The following is a 22249-nucleotide window of genomic DNA, read 5'->3' on the forward strand; positions in this document are numbered from 1 at the left end:
AAGGTTCGAGGAGGAACAAATAGTTATTAAGGGTTCCAATTTAAAGTCTCATAAGTAAGAAACGAAATGGAAGGTGATCCAAGGAGGAACTCCTCCTTGGATATGATGAATGCAGCTCAAATATCTATTCCAGCAATTAGAATGACCTTCCAGAAAGCTCCAATGATAGGGATATGCCTCATGAACATGCGAAAAGGAAGGAAACCCAAAAATATCTAAGGAAAAGCTACTACCACCACATTAAATGCGCTGCAGCTACTTTTCTGGCCGCATTTATGTGGAGAAGACCTCTAAACAGTGCTGCCTTGGCTATCACAACTCACAGAAAGCCAAAGAGAGTGTCTGATGGGACAGGTACTCAAGTAAGGGCTCAGATGATCAACAAGTGTAGGATCAAGATGATCTTAAGGGAGCTATATAATGTGAGAGATCCTCCATGAGAAAAGGATCGGAAAAATAAAGAGAGAACATTGTAGTAATCTAAATTGTCTTTATATCCAATTGTGATCAATTTATACAAGGTGAACTCCTCGGACTAAAAGTTTATTGATATCAAAACCTTTTATTTGTGTTTGATCGTCATTTAATTCAGTACTAGCCATTGTCCAACTCACTGGGGCTTAGTTCTTTGACCCACTCTCTACAAATTTATTGTATTGAGCTTATTGGGCTAAGATCCCATACATCTAGGCTTGGACCGTAAATCAGGTCCCTACAATTGGCACTGTCTGTGGGAAGAACTGGTGTGACAGTGAGTACGACATCTAAATATGGTAGGATCAAGTCCTCATCGAGAAGAATCCATGGGTTCTAGGCGACAGGATGATTTCCTTAACCTTGAACGCAAGTGAGATCGAGAAGGTAGCGCACACACCACGCATGCTAATAAAAGTCATTCTCGAGTTGGGAGTCATGTCTCTCAAGAACAGAAGAAAGAGCCATGCAAAGGGAGATTCAAGATTTGAAGAAGAAGTTGCGCCATGCACAACAGAAACGAACCCCTTCCAGTTCTGACGTCTCCTCCAATGATGAAGAGGATGCTAGTTATTGGCAAAGGTCAAGAACTCCACCAAACGAGTCTTTCTCCTACCATGAAGAGCACCACCACAAGCAAAAATACAAGAGCCCGCCTTGTAAAGGCTTGGGAAACAACGCTATGAGCAAAGCGTTGAATCAAATCTCCAAATCACCTTTCACGTGCAGGATAGAAAGGGCAAAACTTCCTCGGTGGTTCCATTAGCACATGTTCTCCATTTACAATGGTCGAACGGACACTGTAGAACATGTGAACCGTTTCAACCAGAGGATGGATGTCCACTCTAAGAACAAGGTCTTGATGTGCAAAGTATTTCCCTTCAATTTGGGACCTGTGGCGATAAGATGGTTCGATGGTCTGAGAGCCAATTCCATAGAATCCTTTAAGGAACTCACCCAGGCCTTTGGTTCTCGTTTTATCATGTGTAGTAGGGTACCTCAACCCTTGGATTCGCTACTGTCCTTGTCCATGCAAGAAAGGGAGACCCTGAAAATGTACTCGGACAGATACTGGGAGATGTATAATGAGATAGATGGTGACTTTAATGACGTGGCCATCAGCACTTTTAAGGTCGGCCTCCCGGCCGAGCACGATTTAAGGAAGTCTCTGACTGGCAAACCTGTTACTAGTGTGATCCAACTCATGGACCGGATTGATAAATACAAAAGGGTGGAGGAAGACCAACAGCAAAGGAAAGGTAAAGCAAAGGTTATCTTTCAGGAGAGGAGAGATTTCAAGTCGAACTGATTTAATAATAACCGACCTCGGAGAGATTTCGCTGGACAGTCAGGGTCTGCCAACACCCAGGCAATTAATGTGGTATTTTGAGAACCGATGCATTAGGTTCTAGAGAAGATTAAGAATGGGCCATTCTTCAAATGACCGAACAAGATGGCTAGAAACCCCACGAGGCGCAACCAGAGCCTTTATTGCCAATACCATTAAGACCAGGGGCACACTACAGAAGACTGCAGGAATTTGTGGGACCATCTGGACTAGCTGGTTCGGGAAGGGAAGTTGAAGCATCTGCTGCACCATTCCAGTGGCCAAGCGGAGCAGACAGGTTTGGATCCCCGGAGGGATGCTTCTTCAAGACCTCCTCTAGGAATGATTAATGTCATCTTTGTTGCTCCTGGTAGGACCGATTTTCATCCCTCTAGAGTGATGTCTATGGCTCGGCTATCTACCGAGGATAACAGTTTAGAGCCAAAAAGAGCCAGGAAAGAAGCCCCATAGGTTTTGGGCTTCTCTAACGAAGATAAGATCGGAACCATCCAACCCCATGACAATGCTCTGGTGGTCACACTCAGGATAGGGGGATATGATGTGAAGAGAGTGTTAGTAGATCAGGGTAGTGTTGTCGAGATAATGTATCCTGACCTGTACAAGGGACTGATTTTGAAACTTGAGGACCTAACGGCGTATGATTCCCCTCTAGTAAGTTTCGAAGGGAAGACTGTTACTCCAAGAGGTCAGATTAAACTGCTCATACAGACCGGTTCGGACATGGTGGAAGTGGATTTCATTGTGGTGGACGCTTACTCACCCTACACAGCTATTATGACTAGACCTTGGCTTCATACCTTAGGAGCCGTCTTTTCTACCCTGCACCAGAATGTGAAATATCTGTCGGAGGGCCAGGTTAAAGAGAATGTGGGGAATCAGTCCATGGCTAGGTAGTGCATGGTGGCTGCCATCTTACATCGGCCCGAAGCTGAGCCCTTGGCCTCTGGTGAAAGGGGCTTATAGCAATCAAAAACTCCGGTATTGCCTGATAATGGATCAACCGATGAAGCAAAGTGCGAAGATTTAGAAAAGGTTATTGTCGACGATGATCCAAAGAAGTTCTTTCAGGTCGACTCCCAGCTACCTCCCTAAGAGAGGGAAGAGCTAATTGAGTTCCTTAAAAAAAATGTGGATGTATTCGCGTGAAGTGCTTATAAAACCCCGGGGGTGGACCCAAACTTCATTTGCCACCATTTGAATGTTAATCCATCTGTTATTCCCAAAAAACAACCTCCTCAGCACTCATCCAGAGATCATTCTGATGCTGTTAAAGATGAGGTAACAAAGCTTAAACAGGCAGGGGCTATTAAGGAAGTTTTCTACCCTGAATGGCTGGCCATTAATGGGGTAGTGAAGAAAAAGAATGGGAAATGATGAGTATGTGTGGATTTCACGGATTTAAATAAGGCTTGCCCAAAAGATCCCTTTCCTATTCCTCAAATAGAACAACTGGTAGATGTGACTGTAGGCCATCATCGGATGAGCTTTTTAGATGACTTTCAAGGATACCATCAAATACCACTAGCTCTAGACGATCAAGAGAAGACAACTTTTGTCACTCCTACTAAAAATTACCATTAAAAGGTGATGCTATTTGGCTTGAAAAATGCGGGATCCACCTATCAAAGGATGATGACTAAAATGTTTAAACCCCAGTTGGGCAAGAATATTGAGATCTATATAGATGACATGGTGGTGAAGAGCATGGTGGTGCCTGAGCATGTGAGAGATCTCGGAAACATTTTTGAAATTCTGAGGAAGCATAAGCTACGCCTTAACGCTTCCAAGTGCTCTTTTGGTGTGGGATCAGGCAAGTTTCTAGGCTATATGGTGACTCACCAGGGAATCGAGGTCAATCTCGATCAGATTAAGGCAATAAAAAGTCTACAACCACCTCAGAATCCCAAAGAAGTTTAGAAGCTAACCGAAATGACTACTACTTTGAATCGGTTTATCTCTTAGTCAGCAGACAGATGCAAACCCTTCTTCCTATTGATGAATAAATGGAAGGGATTCGATTGGACCAAGGAGTGTGCTTTGACCTTTCAGCAACTTAAAGAATATCTATCTCGGCTACCTATTATGTCCAATCCTCAGGTAGACGGAGTCCTGTTCACTTATATCGTTATGGCCCCTCATGCTATAAGTTTGGTGTTGATACGAGTTGACAGTGGTGTACAACGGCCAGTTTATTATGTGAGCAAATCACTGCTTGAGGCCGAGGTTCGTTATTTACCACTGGAGAAGGCCATCTTGGCAGTGGTGCATGGCACACGAAAACTCCCCCATTACTTTCAAGCACATATAATTGTCATCTTGACTCAGCTTCCATTTAGAACTATACTTCGAAGTGCTAATCACATAGGGAGGATTGCTAAATGGGGCACGGTCCTAGGAGCTTTTGATATCAAATACATGCCTTGTACTTCTGTCAACGGCTAGGTCCTCACGGACCTGGTGGTCGAGTTCGCTGAACCCTCACTGGAAGAAGTAATAGAAGCACAACACATGGATGGAAAATCGGTTGGCGCAATCTCCCTGCAAGAACCTTTATTCTGGAAGGTATACGTTGATGGTGTGGCAAATCAAATGGGCTTTGGAGTGGGGCTAATTTTGATCTCACCTGAGAAGCTTACCATTAAGAAATCATTAAGATTAGGCTTTTCGGCTACAAATAATGAGGTTGAATATAAAGCTTTGCTGGAGGGAATGTCCATGGTTCAAAGAATGGGAGGAAAGTTAGTAAAAATGTTCTTGGACTCAAGACTAGTTGTCGGCTAGGTGAAGGGCGAACTAGAAGCAAGAGATGAGAGGATGCAAGGTTATTTAAGTCAAGTTAGGCATTTGTAATAAGGATTTGAATCCTTCAGCCTACTACACGTCCCTAGAAGTGGAAACACACATGTCGATTTTCTAGCCACGCTTGCAACCTCTTCGGCACAGAACCTACCTTGGGTTATCCTTATAAAAGACTTGTGCAAACCCATAAAGGTAAAGGGAAGGGTGGTTCATGTTCACCAAGTCAGAGTAGGGCCGAGTTGGATGGATCCTATAGTACTATTTCTGAAAGAGGACATCTTACTGAAGGATAAAACAGAAGCTGACAAAATACAGAGAAAGACGCCTCATTTTTGGCTATCTGAAGACCAAAAACTATACAAGCGCTCTTTTTTTGGGCCATATCTACTCTCCATTCACCCTGAGGCATCAGAGTTGCTCCTTGAGGAATTACATGAAGGGATTTGTAGAAGCCATACAGGAGGCAGATCTTTATCTCATAGAGCCATCACTCAAGGCTATTGGTGACCGAATATGCAAAAAGAATTGCAAGACTATGTGAGGAAATGTGATCAATGCCAAAGATTTGCACCAAATATACATCAACCAGGAGGAATTCTTAACCTCCTATCCAACCCTTGGCCATTTGCTCAATGGGGCTTAGATATCATTGGTCCATTCCCCAAGGTTGCAGGGAACAAAAGGTGTTTGCTGGTCGGCAAAGACTACTTTACTAAATGGGTTGAAGCTGAGCCCTTGGTGAACATCAGAAACTTGGACGCCAAGAAATTTGTCTGGAAAAATATTGTTACTTGGTTAGGGATCCCTCGCATCCTCATCTCGGACAATGGCCTTCAGTTTGATAGCAAATCTTTTAGAAGATACTTCTGTGATTTGGGAATTATGAACAGATATTCTACATCAGTTTATCCCCAAGGGAATGGACAAGTCGAGGCTGTTAACAAGGTCATAGTGAATGGACTCAAGAAGAGGTTGGATGATGCGAAGGGAAAATGGGTGGAAGAGCTGCCACATGTCCTGTGGACATATTGAACCACACCTCGCAGGTCAACAGGGAAGACTTTCTTTTGAATGACTTATGGGGCCGAGACCATTATTTCTTTAAAAACTGGCTTCCCAACGCTAAAGACCAGCTCATTTAATCCGAGCAGCAACAATGAGTTACTAGAAAAGAGTTTAGACTTTATTGAAGAAAGAAGAGAAAGTGCAATGGTTCAATTGGCATACTACCAACACAAGCTCAAGCAAGGTTATAATGCCAAGGTAAAGCTGAGGCCATTAGTGCCTGGTGACTTGGTATTGAGAAAAGTTCTGGGTACTGTGAAGAACCCAACGTGGGGAAAGCTAGAACTCAATTGTGAAGAACCCAACGTGGCTGGTATAGAAGCATATTTCCTAGAAGACTTAGATAAGCATGTAATATCGCGCCCTTGGAATGTAAACAACCTGAAAATGTATTATTATTAATGAAAGTTTCCTTTGTTAATATGTTCATTTGTTGTATGAAAGCATTATACTTTCCTTTATTCATTCTTTTATAAAGTGTTTAAACAGAACCCTAGACATGCCTGGGTCCTCAGACCAAATGCTTTGGCGAAATTAACACATTATGACATCTATCTGAGCGTTTAAACAAAACCTTAGTCATACCTGAGTCCTCGGACCAGATGCTTTGGTGAAATTAACACTCAGTGATATCTTTATAAGTGTTAAACAGATCCTAAGTTATGTTAGGTCTCTCAGACCACATACTTAGTTGAAATTAACACTCAATGGCATATTTATAAGTGTTAAACAGATCCTAAATTATGTTAGGTCTCTCGGACCACATACTTAGGTGAAATTAACACTCAATGGCATCTTTATAAGTGTTAAACAGACTCTAAGTTATGTCAGGTCTCTCGGGCCGCATACTTAGGTGAAATTAACATTCAATATCTGACCCCACAGACCACATACTTAAGGGAAATCAATACTTGATGGTATATTGCTAAATGTTAACATTGGAGTACTTATTTGTCCCTCACTAAGTGTCAAAACAGATCCAGGATTATGCACAACTCCTCGGATTGATGGCTTTGAGTAAGTTAAGGACCTTGATTATTTATACAAGTGTTGAGTCATTTCCCAGTGCAAGCATAGGGTAAATCTCTTTGTTACTGATACATAGTTGTTTCCAGTTTTTATTAAAGTTAGTACAGCAACAGTTCAATACTATTTATGACAATCATAAGCTTCGAAGGACATAAAAGTAAAGGTATGAGAGATAAAAAGAAAAGCATTTTTCATTAAACAAAAGAGGGAATACATTGTCAGAGGGCAGAACGCCATTACAAAAAGTTATAAAAAAAAAATTAAAAAAAAAAACTACAAAAGAAAATCTTGTATCTGGGATCCTAGGCCTTGGCTTGAGGAGGTTCTTTCTTGGGATTAGTAGCCTCGGAGTGGACATCACCCGCTTTAGACTTAGCCTCTACATCCTTGGCTTGGGAGACCACATCCCTAATTGTAAGAGCATCCTCGGAGGGGTTGGCCTTCATTGGAGGCTGAGCCTCTTCACCCACTCCAACCCCTTTGGAAATTTCAGCATTGGGATGGGGAGCTTGGGTGGTGGAGAGTTGCTCGGAAAGAGGAACCATACCCGGAATTTCTCGAATATCCTCTGGGAAGAAGATACTCTCGGCCCTTCTCAGCTTGAAGTCTACAGGGACTCCCGCCCGATCCATTGCTACTCTCCAAGACTCGGTGCAGTAGTCCCTGCACACTGCAGCCACCTCCTCTGCCAGGCGGGTCTTAGTGTCTAGCACCCCACATTCATAGGATGCAGCCACCGCGGCTTCCCTGGCCACCTGAGTAGCATCCTTGGCTTTCTGTAGCTTCGCCTTAAGATCCAAAACATTTTGCTTTCAGTGGCCAGGTTTATCTCAGTTACATGCAATTTCTGGCATTGATCCTCCATTTACCTATTCGTAGTTTTTAGGCTCGCCTCGGCGCTTAGGCGAGCCTTGTCCGCCACCTTCAATTTCTCGGTGAATTGGGCATGTTCTTCTTTAAGGGCCCCAAGGGCCTTCTCAACTTCAAAGAGGGATTGGGCCTCAGCTTTGACTTCATCATGAGTGTTCCTGACCTACTCCTTGGCCACGTAAACCTGCTGAGTAAGCTGCATGACAATAGCAAAGTGATCAAAATATATGCATATGAATAAATAAGAATCTCGACGTTAAACTCAAAAGAGTATTGACTGACTTACCATGGCAAGGTCCCTCTTCAATGACATGAAGAGGTTAGGTTGCCTAGTACGCTTAAGGCCGTCTATATCCCGGGGGAGAAGTAGAGGTTACTCTAGGGCCTTGGTGAGGACGGTGGCATACCCCCTTTGGGATTCCCAGATCGTGGCATCCCAAGGAATGGGAGCACCCTCCACCTCTAACCAAGGGGCCCAGGAGCGCTGCCCTCAGCGTACTTCAGCTTCATCCCGGCTCTTCACCGATTTAGCCTTTTTGTCCTTGGGATCCTTGGCCTTCTTTTGTTGCTTGGCCCCTTTTTGAGGCCCTACCTTGCCTTCCTCTAGATCTTCAACTAGCTTTTTCTTCCTCAAGTTTGGAATGGCCTTCAGTCTGAGGTCTGTAGGTGGAGGAGGAGGAGGAAGAGGAAGACTAGGAGGAACTTGGGTCTTGGGAACTTCCTTTGACGTGGACCCTTTTTTCCTGTTTGCCAGCAACCCCTTTAAGCCAGACCTTGGCTTCAAGTCCATTCCTTCTTCTTCGATTTCTAAGCTAATGTCGGCCCGAGTGACAATTAGCCTCGGAGGATGAGCTATAGAGAATCTGTCGGACTCGTGTTTAGAATTTGAGAGCTCCACAAGCCTTTCTGGTGCTCCTTTTACCTCCTTTAAGAGGAACTGATCGATCTCAGTGTTAAGAGTATGACGAGAAGAGGTTGACTCCTTTCTCAAAGTAGCTACCTGAGGAGGAGTGCGTTGAATAGGCAATTCAACGGGCGGGAGATCTCTCTAAGCCAAAAATCCTGGCTTGGATACGTCTATGCGGTTCAACCTAGAGTCACCGACTCTTATCGCCTTCCCCGCGTTCTGGAATTGAGGAGACAAAGGCTCGTAATCTAAAATCAAATGAGCAGCTCTTAATGGTCCGTCTTCACTTATAAATACTTCAGACCTTAGCAACTTGTTGAGACCTGGTACGTTGACAAAACTTAGTCTCGGGACGATGTGGTTTTTATCTGCAAAAAGTATCCAAAAAGGAGATTACGGTTAGATCAATTGAGACTATTATTCGAGAAGACGAAATGATAAGGCAGGGTGTAAAAAAAAAAACAAAAATTGCTAAAAAAATTAAGAGTGCTAAAATCCCCTGCTAAAGGGACTAATCCTAGAGGTACTCCACCTGGCTCTCCCGCCTGAGTTGGGCAATGAAGACTGTCTTTCCACTCCCTAGAGACAATCAGGTAGTCATCCTTCATGCCCTTATTAGACTTGGGGAGACAAGATATCAGTCTAATGACCTTGGACCGGGACTTGAGATAGTATCCCGTGCCGACGAGCTTATGGCACTCATACATGTGAACCACATCATGCCACGTGAGCCCTAAGCCCATCTGCTCGTTGAGGGCATCTACGCAGTCCAAGACCTTAAATAGGTTAGGGGCGCATTGATGGGGGGTTAGTCTGTGGTTAATCAGGTAGTCCCTGATTATCCTACCCATAGGAAGCGTCATTCCTCCCTCTATGAAAGTGATCATAGGAACGACGACTTCACCCATCTCTCTATTGGTATGAATTTGGTCTGGGGCACAATATGACAGGGCTACTTCCTGTGGGATGTGATATTTGGCCCTAAAGCCCTCCATACCAGCCGGAGAGTCAACTAGATGTTTAAATATACCCATTTGAACAAACTAAGAAGATGCGAAAGAAATTTTTTGAAGAGAAAGAAGGCCGAGGGGTTGGCCAAGGAGGAGAAGAAGAATTTAAAAGAAGCAGAAACTTACGAAAGTAAGTGTATTAATCCTGATCCTTTAAAAGTGATCTTTCGAAAAATTTCTTAAGAACAGAGTTATAGAGTCTTAGGAACTTAGAGTATTTTGTGGGCTGGAATGCTGGGATTCTCTGGAGCACTTGAAGATTTTTGAAGTAAAGAAGAAAATGAGTTCCCTCAAGGCTTTATATAGAAGGAGAAAATGAGTGGGAATACTCCCGCTTAAAATTCTAGAAAAATGTCAGCTATTGGATTGACGCCTCACCATTGGATGTGAGGAACATAACGCCGCCTGGAGTAATTAATGACGCCTCGTGGGCTGCGAAGCACCAGTAGCAATTATGAGACGCTTAAAACCGCACTCCTGCACGTGTGAATCAAGGAATCAGTTTGTCTTATCTCTTAAAAATCAAAACCCCACTTTTTCTCCTCGGATGAGAGGGAAAAACCAGAATTTTGAGGGGCTATTGTAGGGATAAGGGCCCAAGATCATATATTGGGCCTTGGGCCTTGGGCCTTAGGCCTTGGGCCTTGGGCCTTAGGCCTTGGGCCTTGGGCTTTGTTCGAGGACATTGAAAGGTCTGAGAAGGAACAAATAGTTATTAGGGGTTCCAGTTTAAAGTCTCATAAGTAAGAAACAAATGGAAGGTGATCCGAGGAGGAACTCCTCCTCGGATATGATGAATGTAGCTCAAATATCTATTCCAGCAATTAGAATGACCTTCTAGAAAGCTCCAATGATAGGGATATGACTCATGAATATACAAAAAGGAAGGAAACCCAAAAATATCTAAGAAAAAACTGCTACCACTGCATTAAATGCACTGCAGCTACTTTTCTGGCCGCATTTATGTGGAGAAGACCTCTGAACAGTGCTGCCTTGGCTATCACAACTCATAGAAAACCAAAGAGAGTGTCTGATGGGACAGGTACTTAAGTAAGGGCTCAGACGATCAACAAGTGTAGGATCAAGATGATCCTAAGGGAGCTATATAATGTGAGAGATCTTCCATGAGAAAAGGATTGGAAAAATAGAGAGAGAACATTGTAGCAATCTAAATTGTCTTTATATCCAGTTGTGATCAATTTATACAAGGTGACCTCTTCGGACTAAAAGTCTATTGATATCAAAACCTTTTATTTGTGTTTGATCATCATTTAATTCAGTACTAGCCGTTGTCCAACTCACTATGGTTTAGTTCTTTGATCCACTCTTTACAAATTTATTCTACTGGGCTTATTGGGCCAAGATCTCATACATCTGGGCTTGGACCGTAAATCAAGTCCCTACAATAGATATTAAATTTATAAAACTAGCAAAATTAACAATATATCTATATATGTGAGGGAAATTTAATGATTTTCAAGCATATATTTAATAATTAAATAAGAAAGTTAATAAAATAAAATAATAACCATGAAAATATTAAAATTTATTATTAATTTTTGAAGCAAAGTTGAATATCTTTAAAGGATTTTAATTATAATTTTTTTTTACTCCTTGTAAGAGGTGGATAATTTAATTAAGTAGAATAAAATTGTGTTAAGTTATTTTTATTTAAAAAAAAAAATGCTAAGGGGTTCATGGTTCTTGCCACCGATTCGTGCGGTCCAACCCCGGTTTTAGGGGCTCACGGAATTAACAAAAAATCCGGTTCTTTAGGCTTAAAAAACCGGTTTTCATCCTGGTTCTTGGTTTGCACGGTCCGACCTCCCGGTTTGCACGGTCTAATCTCTCGGTCGGGTCGGGTCCGGGTCTGAAAACCTTGTTGTTGGGTTTTGAATGCACTAATGAAAAATGTACTCACACTTACTACTACTGCCTTTGTCAAACCGATCTCAGTGTACGCATTAGCAGTAGCCAACGGTACTATTTCACCCAATTTCCCTAAAGATAGCGACTCAACGATTTGCTAACGATTCGACAAGGACAAAGGTTGAATTATACATGGAGAATGTCTATAAGACACTGATCCCTATAGTATTTATGCAAAACTAGTATTTGATTGGGTTACTGAATCTTAGGGCATCAATTTACAGATACAATGGCTAGAAAAGTGAAATTCCATAGGTGAAGATGTATTGCTCTTGTGAGGCAAAATAATGTGCAGATACATTGGCTAGAAAGTGCAGCATTTAAGTAAGATTTTTGTTGTATCTGATAGTCCCAACATACGTAATTTGCCTTTTTCTTTTTTTGGGTCATTTTGGGTGTGTGTTATGAGAGCTTTTGTCCTCCTAACTTTACTGTTTCATTTTCTTTCTTTCTTTCTTTCTTTTGTTTTTTGTTTTTTGAGAAGAAAATATTACATTTTGTTTCTATTTATCTATGAAGATTTTTTACGACAAAAGGGGAAGGGAAAAAAAAAAAAAAAAAACCTTATATTTTCTTGTCAAGACTCAAGATCACCATAACTCCTAGGTTTAGAAGATATACACATAGGATTTTTTTTCCTATTTATTTCTTTTTTGAGTGCAAAAAGTAATTGTCTTTAGAGGCTATGACAATGTCCTGGTCATTAAAAAGTGTTTATATATAAAATATTTATTCTGCACACTCGGTGTATTACATTGCCTTGACCTCAAGTAAATGTAGATCCCATGTGGAGGATTCACAAGTGGAATCCACCACCTCATTTTAAAAAAATCAATAATAAATCAAGTGGGTTCATTAGTTTCATATTTTTATACAGTGGTGTTTTTAGTTGGGTAAGTGTGAAATGAGTTCCAGTTTCATATAGAGTCATTCTCATATATTCTATTTAATATATGAAGATTCTTTATGACCAAAGGGGAGAAAAATCTCTATAGTTTCTTATCAAGATCACCATAATTCCTAGGTTTAGAAGATGTGCTCATAGGCTTTATTTTTCCTATTTATTTATTTTCTGAGTGCAAAAGGTAAATGTCTTTGAAGACTGACAATGTCCTAGTCATTTAAAGGGGCTTTATATATAAAGTATTTATTTTGCATGCTCGTGTATTACATTGCCTTGATCTCAAGTAAATGTAGTTCCAATGTAGGGCATTCATGGAATCCACATTATGTTAAAAAAAATCTATAATAAATCAAATGGATTGATTAATTCATATTTATATATTGTGGTCTCTTTAGTTGGGTAGTTGTGAAATGAGTTCTAGTTTCATATTGAGTCTCTCATATATTTCTATTTTATCTATGAAGATTCTTTATGAACAAAAGGGGGGTGGGGATCCCAAATAACTTCTCATCAAGATCACTATAATATTAGGTTTAGAAGATATGCAGATAGGAATTTTTTTTTTTTTTTTTTAAGTGCAAAAGTAATTGTGTTGGTTAAAAAATGATATTGTGCTGGATATTAAATTGGCTTTATTACATAAAGTATTTATTCTACACTCGTGTATTACATTTCCTTAATCTCAATTAAATGTAGATACCATGTAGGGGATTCACACGCAAAATCCACCTTATGTGAGAAAAAAATCTATAATAAATCAAGTGGATTGATTAATTTCATATTTTTATAATGTGGTCTTTTTAGTTTGGGTAGGTGTGAAATGAGTTTTAGTTTCATATAGAGTCATCCTCATTTATTAAATTATATTATAATAATTGAAAAATGAATAAAAATATATAATATAACAAGATATTTTAATATCTACATAATAAAGAGATTCTAAATATGCACACCTATTTTATAATATATATTTTTTGAAAAAGCTATTTTATAATTAAGCTGTTATAATAAGTAGAAAAGTGTGATTCAAACATGGGGTATTCTTCCCACTTCCTCATTCTCCATCCTCTGTATTTTTTGTCTATATTATCTCCAAAAAAGAAAAAAAAGAAAAAAAAAAGGGAGTATTCTTTAGGATTCCCTCAAACTCCCTCCAATTTTTAGCTAGATGTGTGACACATGTCATTTATTTGGTTTTTAAATGTCATATGTCTTACGTTTAATAAAAATTGGAAGGAATTGGAGAATTCAAATGGAGGGGAGCTTATAATAAATCTTTTCCGCATATCTAACAGAACTACAACTAATTAATAGCTTGTAATATTGTTTCAATTGTTCATATCTAAATAGGGTTAACTATGGATTCAATTCATAATACATGGTTTCGTAAAACTCTATGATTTTCCCCATCTAAATAAAGCATGTTAGTCTTGCTTAAAGGTTGTTTGAACCGTTTTTGAGGGCTTCTCACAATTTTTGCCTCTTCAATTTTTTTTCTTTGGTCTTTTTAGTTCATTTTTCACTGACGGAACAATTTTGGCCAATACTTTAGTAGCAAAAGCCATAAGTAAATCAATTAACTAATACTCAGAGGAGCAGACCTTGACATTCTTTCTCCTTGCAATCCTCACATTGATTTTGGCCTTAATTCCATTTCCAGCATATTTCAATTTACATTTCAGCATAAATTTGGTAGTACAAAAACCAGTTATTTTAGAGTGCTAGTTATAGATAAAAATATACTTTAAGTGGAATTTGTTCTCGACTACATGCCGTTCACATTTAATATGATTTTTTTGTTTCTTAAGAAATAAATACACACAATAAAGATTAATCAAAAAATAAAAATACAACACAATAAAGAGGGAAAGTGGCTTAAACCTTTTTTCTTGATTGTGTTGGAACGATAAGATTAAAGGACCGCGTTGGTCCGTGCCTCTGTGGTAGCCCTTATAATTGCACAATCTAAGGACCTCAGTTGGAACCTTTAATAAAGTTTGGGGAAATAAATCATGGCAATGACACCATTGACTGAGTCCACTAATACAATTAAGGACCTCATCTGATCTGAAACCTTTAATAAAGTGTTAGAAATAAATCATGGCTATGACACCATTTAATAATTTCACTAATCTAATTAAGGACCTCATATGAAAACCTTTAATAAAGTGTTAGAAATAAATTATAACAGTGAGTTTTAGTTTGCTCAACTAATAAAGTATATTTTTCTCAAAAAAAAAAAAAAAAAACTAATAAAATATATTATTGTCGAATAAGCATGCAAAATCTTTGAACTAATAATAAAAAGTAATTATCATATAGCAAATGTCACATTTTAAAATTCTATCATATCTATAAAAAAAATAATAAATAAATAAATAAATCATGACCTTACACCATTTACTGATTCCACTAATCTAGGGACCTCGTATGAAACTTTTGATAAAGTGTAAGAAATAAACCGTGTCTTTTAAATTATTAGCTGATCACACTAGTAAGAGACTCTTAAAAAGAAAATGAAAAAAAAAATTGCTGCAATTCCAATTTCCAACAACGCGCAATGTGGAAATTTTCACTTCACATTATTTGCGCCATGGCCCCCGCAAAAAAATTTTAACAGTTGATTTATATTGGGTAAAAATAAGACACATCGTCTTTTTTATAAGACCTGGCCCCACAAGAAAATAATTGCCCTCTCTCCAATCCATTTGTGATTTTTTCGTGTCTCTCGGTCTCTCCCCAATCCAATTATCTGACACTCATTCTTTTTTAGCTTCTTTTAGAAGTTTCAACTTTTAACATCTTTTCCAACAAGTTTATGCAACTTTCACTTTACTTTTCTATAACTTAAAAGTCATCTCTTTGGCTTAACATTCTTCTCTTGGCTTAGCCGGTTCTCTCCTTACTCCTTTGCAATATCTAATTTGGCTTACCAAATACTTTAGAAGTGGTTTGAAACATTGAATAAAAAATGGTATTGACAAAGTAGTGTTCTCCCTTTCTATTTCTATTTGTTTATCTTACAATTTATGGTTTTTTTTTTCTTTAATTTGTTCAACCATTGGGTAAGCTTTATTCACTATTCCTGAAAATTCAAAACTGCTGATATGAGAGCCACTGCCTAATTGTGATTGCAAATTTAATACTTACATTGAAATTAAAAATTTAAGACTTAAAATTTAAGACGTATGTATTTATGTATCCCAGATGATTTTGAGGAAATCATGCGGGTAGATTTCATGTAGATTTAGTGAGAATCACGTTGGTGTTCCTTCATTCAATGTTAAAAAAATTAAAAAAAATTAAAAAAATAACGCACTCATTAACTTGACTTTTTTTTTTTGGATAAGTCATTAACTTGACTTTCAGTCAAGTCATATCTTTAAATTATTAAAGTGTATAATCTATATCTTTATAATATCTCAAAAAACATGTTGCATTTATTGTTGTTGTTTTTTTTTTTTAGAATCGCATTTATTGTTGTTATACTTTGATTGCCCAATATAAGTGGTTATGTTATCATTTTCTTTCCCCTCTCTCTCTCTCTCTCTCTCTCTCTCTCTATATATATATATACACATATAAAGTTGGGTTCAAATTACACCTAATGTAACTTTAAACAATACTACAGTACTCAATATTTTTTAATTTGATGCAAATTTTGACAAATCTATTGTTATAGATTACATTATATTCGTATATTCCCCATACTTGTAAAATTTCAAAGTTATCAAAAATTAGTAGCCATATTATCAATTAATTGTTTAAATTCAAGTTTTTATAGTTTAAAATAATGCATAAAAGATTAGTTTATGAATCGAATGGTAAATAACATCTAATTGACATGAAAATTTGAATGTTAAAGACTATATAGAATATATAATTCAACGATAAGATTTTCAAAATATGAATAAATTAAAAAAATATTGGGTGGTGTAACATAAACTATAAATAAATAAAGTTGTTATCTTTTTATTTTTTTATTTTTTATTGTTAGATGTGATCCTATTTTAATGTAAATATAGTATATATGATATAATGTTATTATGTTATAGTGTTTATAAATATATATACCTTTTATTTTGAGTATTCTTCTCATTATATTTTAATCTATATATTTGCTATTTTCTCTCATATTCTCTCAAAAAGAAGGTGATTATGCTATCCCTCTCTCTAGTTTTTTTAATTTTGTCTTGCAACTCTACTTTAGGTTGATGAATTTTAATGGTTTTTAATATTTCTATTTTGGGTTGATACATTTTAGTGTTGTGTTTTCAGGGTTCCCTGCCACAAGTCCTCTATCTTTCTTTTATAGCTTTGGTTTGATCTTTTTTTTTTTTTTTTTTTTTTTGAGTTAATCATGTCATTCATTAGTTTGGAAGTGATAATTTGAATTTATATTAAAATACAATTTACATGGCTATGTCTTTGAATGTGCCTACCAATTATTTGTTGTAATTATATGATAAATTTTGATTTTCATAATAATTTTCTTAATAGAATGAGAAATTTAAATAATAAATTCAAATCTTAAATATTTTAGTTCTACCAAAAGAAATTAGGAAACTATAATACACAATAACATTAGTCAGAAGAATATGGATCACTGAAAAAAAGACTAATATCAATTAAAAAAATGAAAAAATTATATATTTGTAAAAGGATTGAAATGACTTCTATAAAAAAGATACCGTATTTAACTGAAATATTTACATCTCCAGATTAGAACCCAAAATGGCAGAATTCTATAGCCTTTTGAAGAAGAGTAGTGACTATTGACTTGGATGTGGGCCAACAACCAAGTCCTCAACTAAGAAGTTCGAAAGAGAGTAGCGCAGATTCAGAGCGCGTGATGGGAATTATGATTGCACCCAAGGAATTCATATTGGAATTTGCAATGTAAAAGAAAGGAGTGGATGATGCCTTTTAAACAAGATTTCAAGGCCATTAATTGTATCCTAAATCCAAAAAGAGAGAGAGAGAGAGAGATGTATAAAATATGTCGTTATTGCACCATGAAATGATTGCAATGGAAATTCTTTCACTAGTTGGATTCTTCTCAATACATAATAACATTAGTCAGAAGAATATGGATCACTGAAAAAAGAAGAAGACTAATATCAATTAAAAAAATGATAAAATGATATATTTGTAAAAAGATTGAAATTACTTCTATAAAAAAGATACCGTATTTAACTGAAATATTTACATCTCCAGATTAGAATCCAAAATGGCAGAATTCTATAGCCTTTTGAAGAAGAGTAACGACTATTGACTTGGATGTGGGCCATCAGCCAAGTCCTCAACTAAGAAGTTTGAAAGAGATTAGCGCAGATTCAGAGCGTGTGATGGGAATTATGATTGCACCCAAGGAATTCATATTGGAATTTGCAATGTAAAATAAAGGAGTGGATGATGCCTTTTAAACAAGATTTCAAGGCCATTAATTGTATCCTAAATCCAAAAAGAAAGAGACAGAGAGAGATGTATAAAATATGTCGTTATTGCACCATGAAATGATTGCAATGGAAATTCTTTCACTAGTTGGATTCTTCTCAATGATTTAGAAGACCTGGACTACGTTGAAAGGATCGACAGTCATCCCACGAAGTTACCTGGATGACTCAAGAAAATTTCTCGGATGACTTACAGTATGTGTATTAAAGTCACAAGTAGCACACAGCAACTACACACTTCACAAGCATGGCTCACTCCATTTCCATTTCCATAATGGTTGTACGTGTTAGTTTTGTAGAATTGGGGAATTTGAATAACCTTCTAGAATTACATCTCGGTTCAAATAAACTTATTGGTACCATTCCCTCAAACATAGGAAAGCTAAAGAAGCTGGTTCTTTTGGACCTAGAATCTAAGATGCTCATTGGTCCAATCCCTTTCTCGTTGGGTTACTTAACCAGTTTGACCTATTTGTCTCTTGGTTCCAACCTTATCAATGGGTCCATTCCTCCACAAATTGCCAATCTAAGAAAACTCAGCTACTTCAGCCTCAATAATAATAAACTCATTAGTCCAATTCCTTCAGCTATGTGTCATTTAACTAATTTAGAAACATTATTACTCAATTCCAATTGTTAGTACATTTTAAATTAAATATGTTGAAACTCAAAATAACTAAATATGAATAAAGAGATGAGTTATAATAAAATTTGTTAAAGAAAGAGTTACTTGTATGTAAGTTAGATTAAATAAATTAAGAGAAGTTTTCTAAATTAATAAATAACATGTAGGTTATGTGAAGGGTTGGAAAACTATATATATGACTATGCTATGGACTAATTTCATATCAAGAGTGAATGAAGAGAAATAGTTAAAACCAAAGAGTATTGTGTGAGAGAGTGAATTCAATAATATTCCTAAATACTTGAGAGATTTTAGGCCAAAGAAATGTGTTCTTTTGGTGGAGCTTTGGGCTTGAACATTTTGTGTAGAAGTTGTTCTAGCTATACAACATTTGTTGGGCTGTTGTATCCTGGAGGAGACAAGTCAGAGAAGGTCTACACTAGTTACAAAGATTAGCCAACAAAGGGCTTGAATCTCCTTAAAGAGAGCGAGTATCGCGCCTCAGTCCAAATAGTGTTGTGTTGATCTCTTCAAATTAATAATATTCAGTGTATTATTCAGTTTCTCTTTGTATTGTTTGCATTATTATTGTGTTTTCACCAACAATTTTAAGAAGATTCAAAATGGAGCCAACAATTGAGAAGCCAAATGACAATGTTGGAGATCTCAACAAGCCCTTCCGTTTTAAGGGAGCTCATTTCAAAAGATGGAAAGCCAAGGTCCTTTTCTATCTAAGCCTTTTTAAGGTAGCCTACGCCCTCACTGAAAAGTATCAAAACAAGGTCTCTACTAACGACATGACCGAAGACGAACTTTATGATCATCAAGAAAAAATAGATAAGTATGAAAAAGATGAATGGAGAAAATGGGCAAATGCCCCTTTCAAAAATAAAAAATCTAGCATTTTGCCCCCTTTCCCAAACTAATTAAGGAAATATCCCTCTTTTGAAATTCAATTTTCTCAAAATCGAGTTATTAAAAAAAAAAAAATTTGGAGCCCTATAGTGGTGTTTTAAGGAGTCTATAGTGACGTTTTAAGGACCTATAGTAGCGTTTTGTAACTCGATCTCCATGAAGTCGAGTGACATGCAATTTTTTTTCTTTTTATTTTACCTATAACTCGACTTCATGAAGATCGAGTTACAAAACGCCACTATAGGCTCCTTAAAAACGCCACTATAGGGCTTAACTCGATTTTGAGAAAATCGAGTTTTAAAAGATGGGCATTTCCCTAATTAGTTTGAGAAAGAGGGCAAAATGCTAGATTTTTTTTAAAAAAAAAAAAAAGGGTAAAGGCCAATTTTTTCCAAGATAAGTATAAATGTCGTCATTATCCTTTAAATTGTCTTGTGGATCATTTTTATGATTATTATAATACTACATACAATTCTACAAAGAAAATTTGGAAAGCTTTACAAAGCAAATATGACACTAAAGAGGCTGGTGCAAGGAAATATGCGGCTAGTCATTTCTTTCGCTATCAAATGGTGGATAGCAAATCTGTTGTGGAACAGGTTCAAGACTTTCAAATGATTGTAGCAAAAGTTAGATCTGAAGGCATAAAGATTGAGGAAAACCTTATTGTGGCTAGTATCACTGACAAGCTACCACCATCATGGAAAGAGTTCCAAAAATCAATGCACCATAAGCAAAAGGAGACGTCCCTAGAATCCTCGATCACTCGCATTCGTGTAGAGGAGGAAGCTAGAGGACAATATGCACTTATAACACAAGAGTGTAATGGACATTCTACCACCAAGGCAAATTTAATTTCTACAAGTAATAACCAGCCCAAAGATCATTTTCCTAAAAATGCTCAATTGAGGCCAAGAAAGAAAAATATGAAAAATTATGTTAGACCTCACAATAGGGGCAACCCTAGTCAAAGGAATAAGAACCAAGGACTCCTTTCTAATAACCAACAAGTTAATGCATGTTTTGTCTATGGCAAGAGTGGGCATATTGCTCGATTTTGCAAATTTTGGAAACATGGGTCTGTCTCACAGGCTAATGTTATCGAAGAGCCTTTAGTGGCTATGATTACAGACATATACATGATCCAATATGTTGAAGGTTGGTGGGCAGACTCTGGTGCCAATAGGCATGTCTGCTATGATAAAAATTGGTTCAAAATATACCTTGGGGATGACAAGTTCATTAAGTTCCTCATCGGGTAAAGGTTGAAGATCATGATATAAGCCAAGGTCCACATCTCTGAGGTGAACGTAATGTTGTGCAAGGCCTTCTTGTTGATTTGTCCACCAAGGATTTCCACAAGAGGTTCTAGTTTCTCCCTTCTCTCATCACATTGAAGAGATGTGTGTGGAGTCGTAGGATGAACCTCCAAGACATCTTGAATGAACTCCCTTGAGATTAGTAACTCTCTCCCTTTTAGCCAACAATTGATGTGATCTCCTTCCACAAAGGCATTGGCATAGAATTCCAGAATGACATCTTCATACACATTGCCCATTGGCATCAATAACTTCCTCCACATCCTTTCTTTGAACATGAAAGTGCCTTATAAGGACTCTAAGTCCATAGTCCTCTCTAAGATGATTAGGGCTCTTTTGTAGCGATCATTAAAGGCCACATTAGCATCATTGTTTCAGAACGAATTTGAGGAGGTGCGGGGACGCTTTGATGATTTCTTTGCAGCCGATTTCTTGATAGAAGACATTTGCAAAACAAATACAAACACAAAGAAACAAAGACAAATACAAACAAGGAAACAAACTTGATTAGACACAAATTAGTCCGTAAAAACGAACAAAAAGTCCTAAACACTAACATATAAACAAGTAAACAATGTCACAAGACCATGTTTTAAGTGCTAAGGGTCTAATTAGACTTATCTCGCATGAGTGGAATGCAAAATATGTCAAGTGATCAAGTGTGTGCATCAAGTGTGCATGTGGTGTGCATGAGAGATGCATGGACAAAGCATGACAGAGCACTTATAGGGAAAAGTGTGTAAAACATACAACCAATGTTTAAAACATGTTAAGAATATAAAAATATAGTAACCCCCAAAATTTGGTATTCATTGAAGTTTAAAACAGCGAGAAAATGTCATTTGGGCATTTCATCAAACACTTAGAGTGCATACAAACCACTAACATGTAAAACAATGCATGAACATGTTAAAATCTTGCCTAAATACATGTTAAAATGCCACCTGGAGCCAACAAAAACATAATCAAACACAATGGGACACAGCCCAATCAAGAAAATTAAAAGATTTTGCAGAAAAATAAGTTTTCCTAACCTTCGAAAAAAATAACCCAACCCTAGAAAGCCTAGAGTCTAAGACTTAACCTAAGGAATCAATAGTGAAAAAGTGTTAAAACATACCTTAGATGAGTCTTAGGAGGGATTGATCTTGAGTTTTGGGTGAGATTTTGAGAGAAAATGTGTTTTGGGTTGAGAGAGGCACGGAGGAGGCAAAATGAGAATGTTTGAAAAATTGTCACTGCTTGGCTTTAAAAATTGCAAAACCACCCATTTCGCGGGTAAGCTTCTCGTGAAGTTACTCACAAAATGGCCACTGAAGCACATTGACAATTTTCGCAGGTAGTTCTTACTCGCAAGCCAGTCGCGAAAGTCTCTGTCTGAATTTCAGAATTTTCAAAAATTGCCTTCCTCATTTTTGCGGGGAGGATCTTGGTAGGAAAGAGAGATGCAAATACAAGATAACACCGAGATGTGTTATCGAAGAGGAAATCGAAGAACTTGGCGAAAAACCTTTCCGCAACCCTCCAAGTCGAAATCGATCCACTAGAGAATAAAGTTAGAGTACACGAATAACAAAAGACCCTCCAAGCCTAGTCTAC

At 37.5% G+C, this 22249-nt stretch overlaps 2 protein-coding genes across 2 annotated transcripts; both read left to right on the forward strand.

The window, feature by feature from the left end:
• The first annotated feature begins 1243 nt into the window (after positions 1 to 1243).
• Positions 1244 to 2272, forward strand: LOC115972177. Its single transcript, XM_031092361.1, has 2 exons — positions 1244 to 1744; positions 2036 to 2272. Exons 1-2 carry the CDS (start codon positions 1244 to 1246, stop codon positions 2270 to 2272), a joined length of 738 nt encoding a protein of 245 aa, XP_030948221.1.
• Positions 2273 to 3463: 1191 nt separating this feature from the next.
• LOC115972184 lies at positions 3464 to 4603 on the forward strand. The gene is made up of 3 exons (XM_031092374.1): positions 3464 to 3694; positions 3920 to 4045; positions 4265 to 4603. The coding sequence occupies exons 1-3, from the start codon at positions 3464 to 3466 to the stop codon at positions 4601 to 4603; spliced, it is 696 nt and encodes a 231-aa protein (XP_030948234.1).
• The last annotated feature ends 17646 nt before the right edge of the window (positions 4604 to 22249 follow it).

This window comes from Quercus lobata, chromosome 2 (genome assembly GCF_001633185.2).
Source record: "Quercus lobata isolate SW786 chromosome 2, ValleyOak3.0 Primary Assembly, whole genome shotgun sequence".
In the NCBI taxonomy this organism is placed as follows: Eukaryota; Viridiplantae; Streptophyta; class Magnoliopsida; order Fagales; family Fagaceae; genus Quercus; species Quercus lobata.

Coding starts and splice junctions, on each gene's coding strand:
- LOC115972177 (XM_031092361.1), top strand. CDS start 1,244: ATGTTCTCCATTTACAATGGTCGAACGGACACTGTAGAACATGTGAAC. Junction 1,745..2,035: donor AAAGGAAAGGTAAAGCAAAG/GTTATCTTTCAG, acceptor CATCTGGACTAG/CTGGTTCGGGAAGGGAAGTT.
- LOC115972184 (XM_031092374.1), top strand. CDS start 3,464: ATGTTTAAACCCCAGTTGGGCAAGAATATTGAGATCTATATAGATGAC. Junction 3,695..3,919: donor TCAATCTCGATCAGATTAAG/GCAATAAAAAGT, acceptor TCCAATCCTCAG/GTAGACGGAGTCCTGTTCAC. Junction 4,046..4,264: donor AATCACTGCTTGAGGCCGAG/GTTCGTTATTTA, acceptor GTCAACGGCTAG/GTCCTCACGGACCTGGTGGT.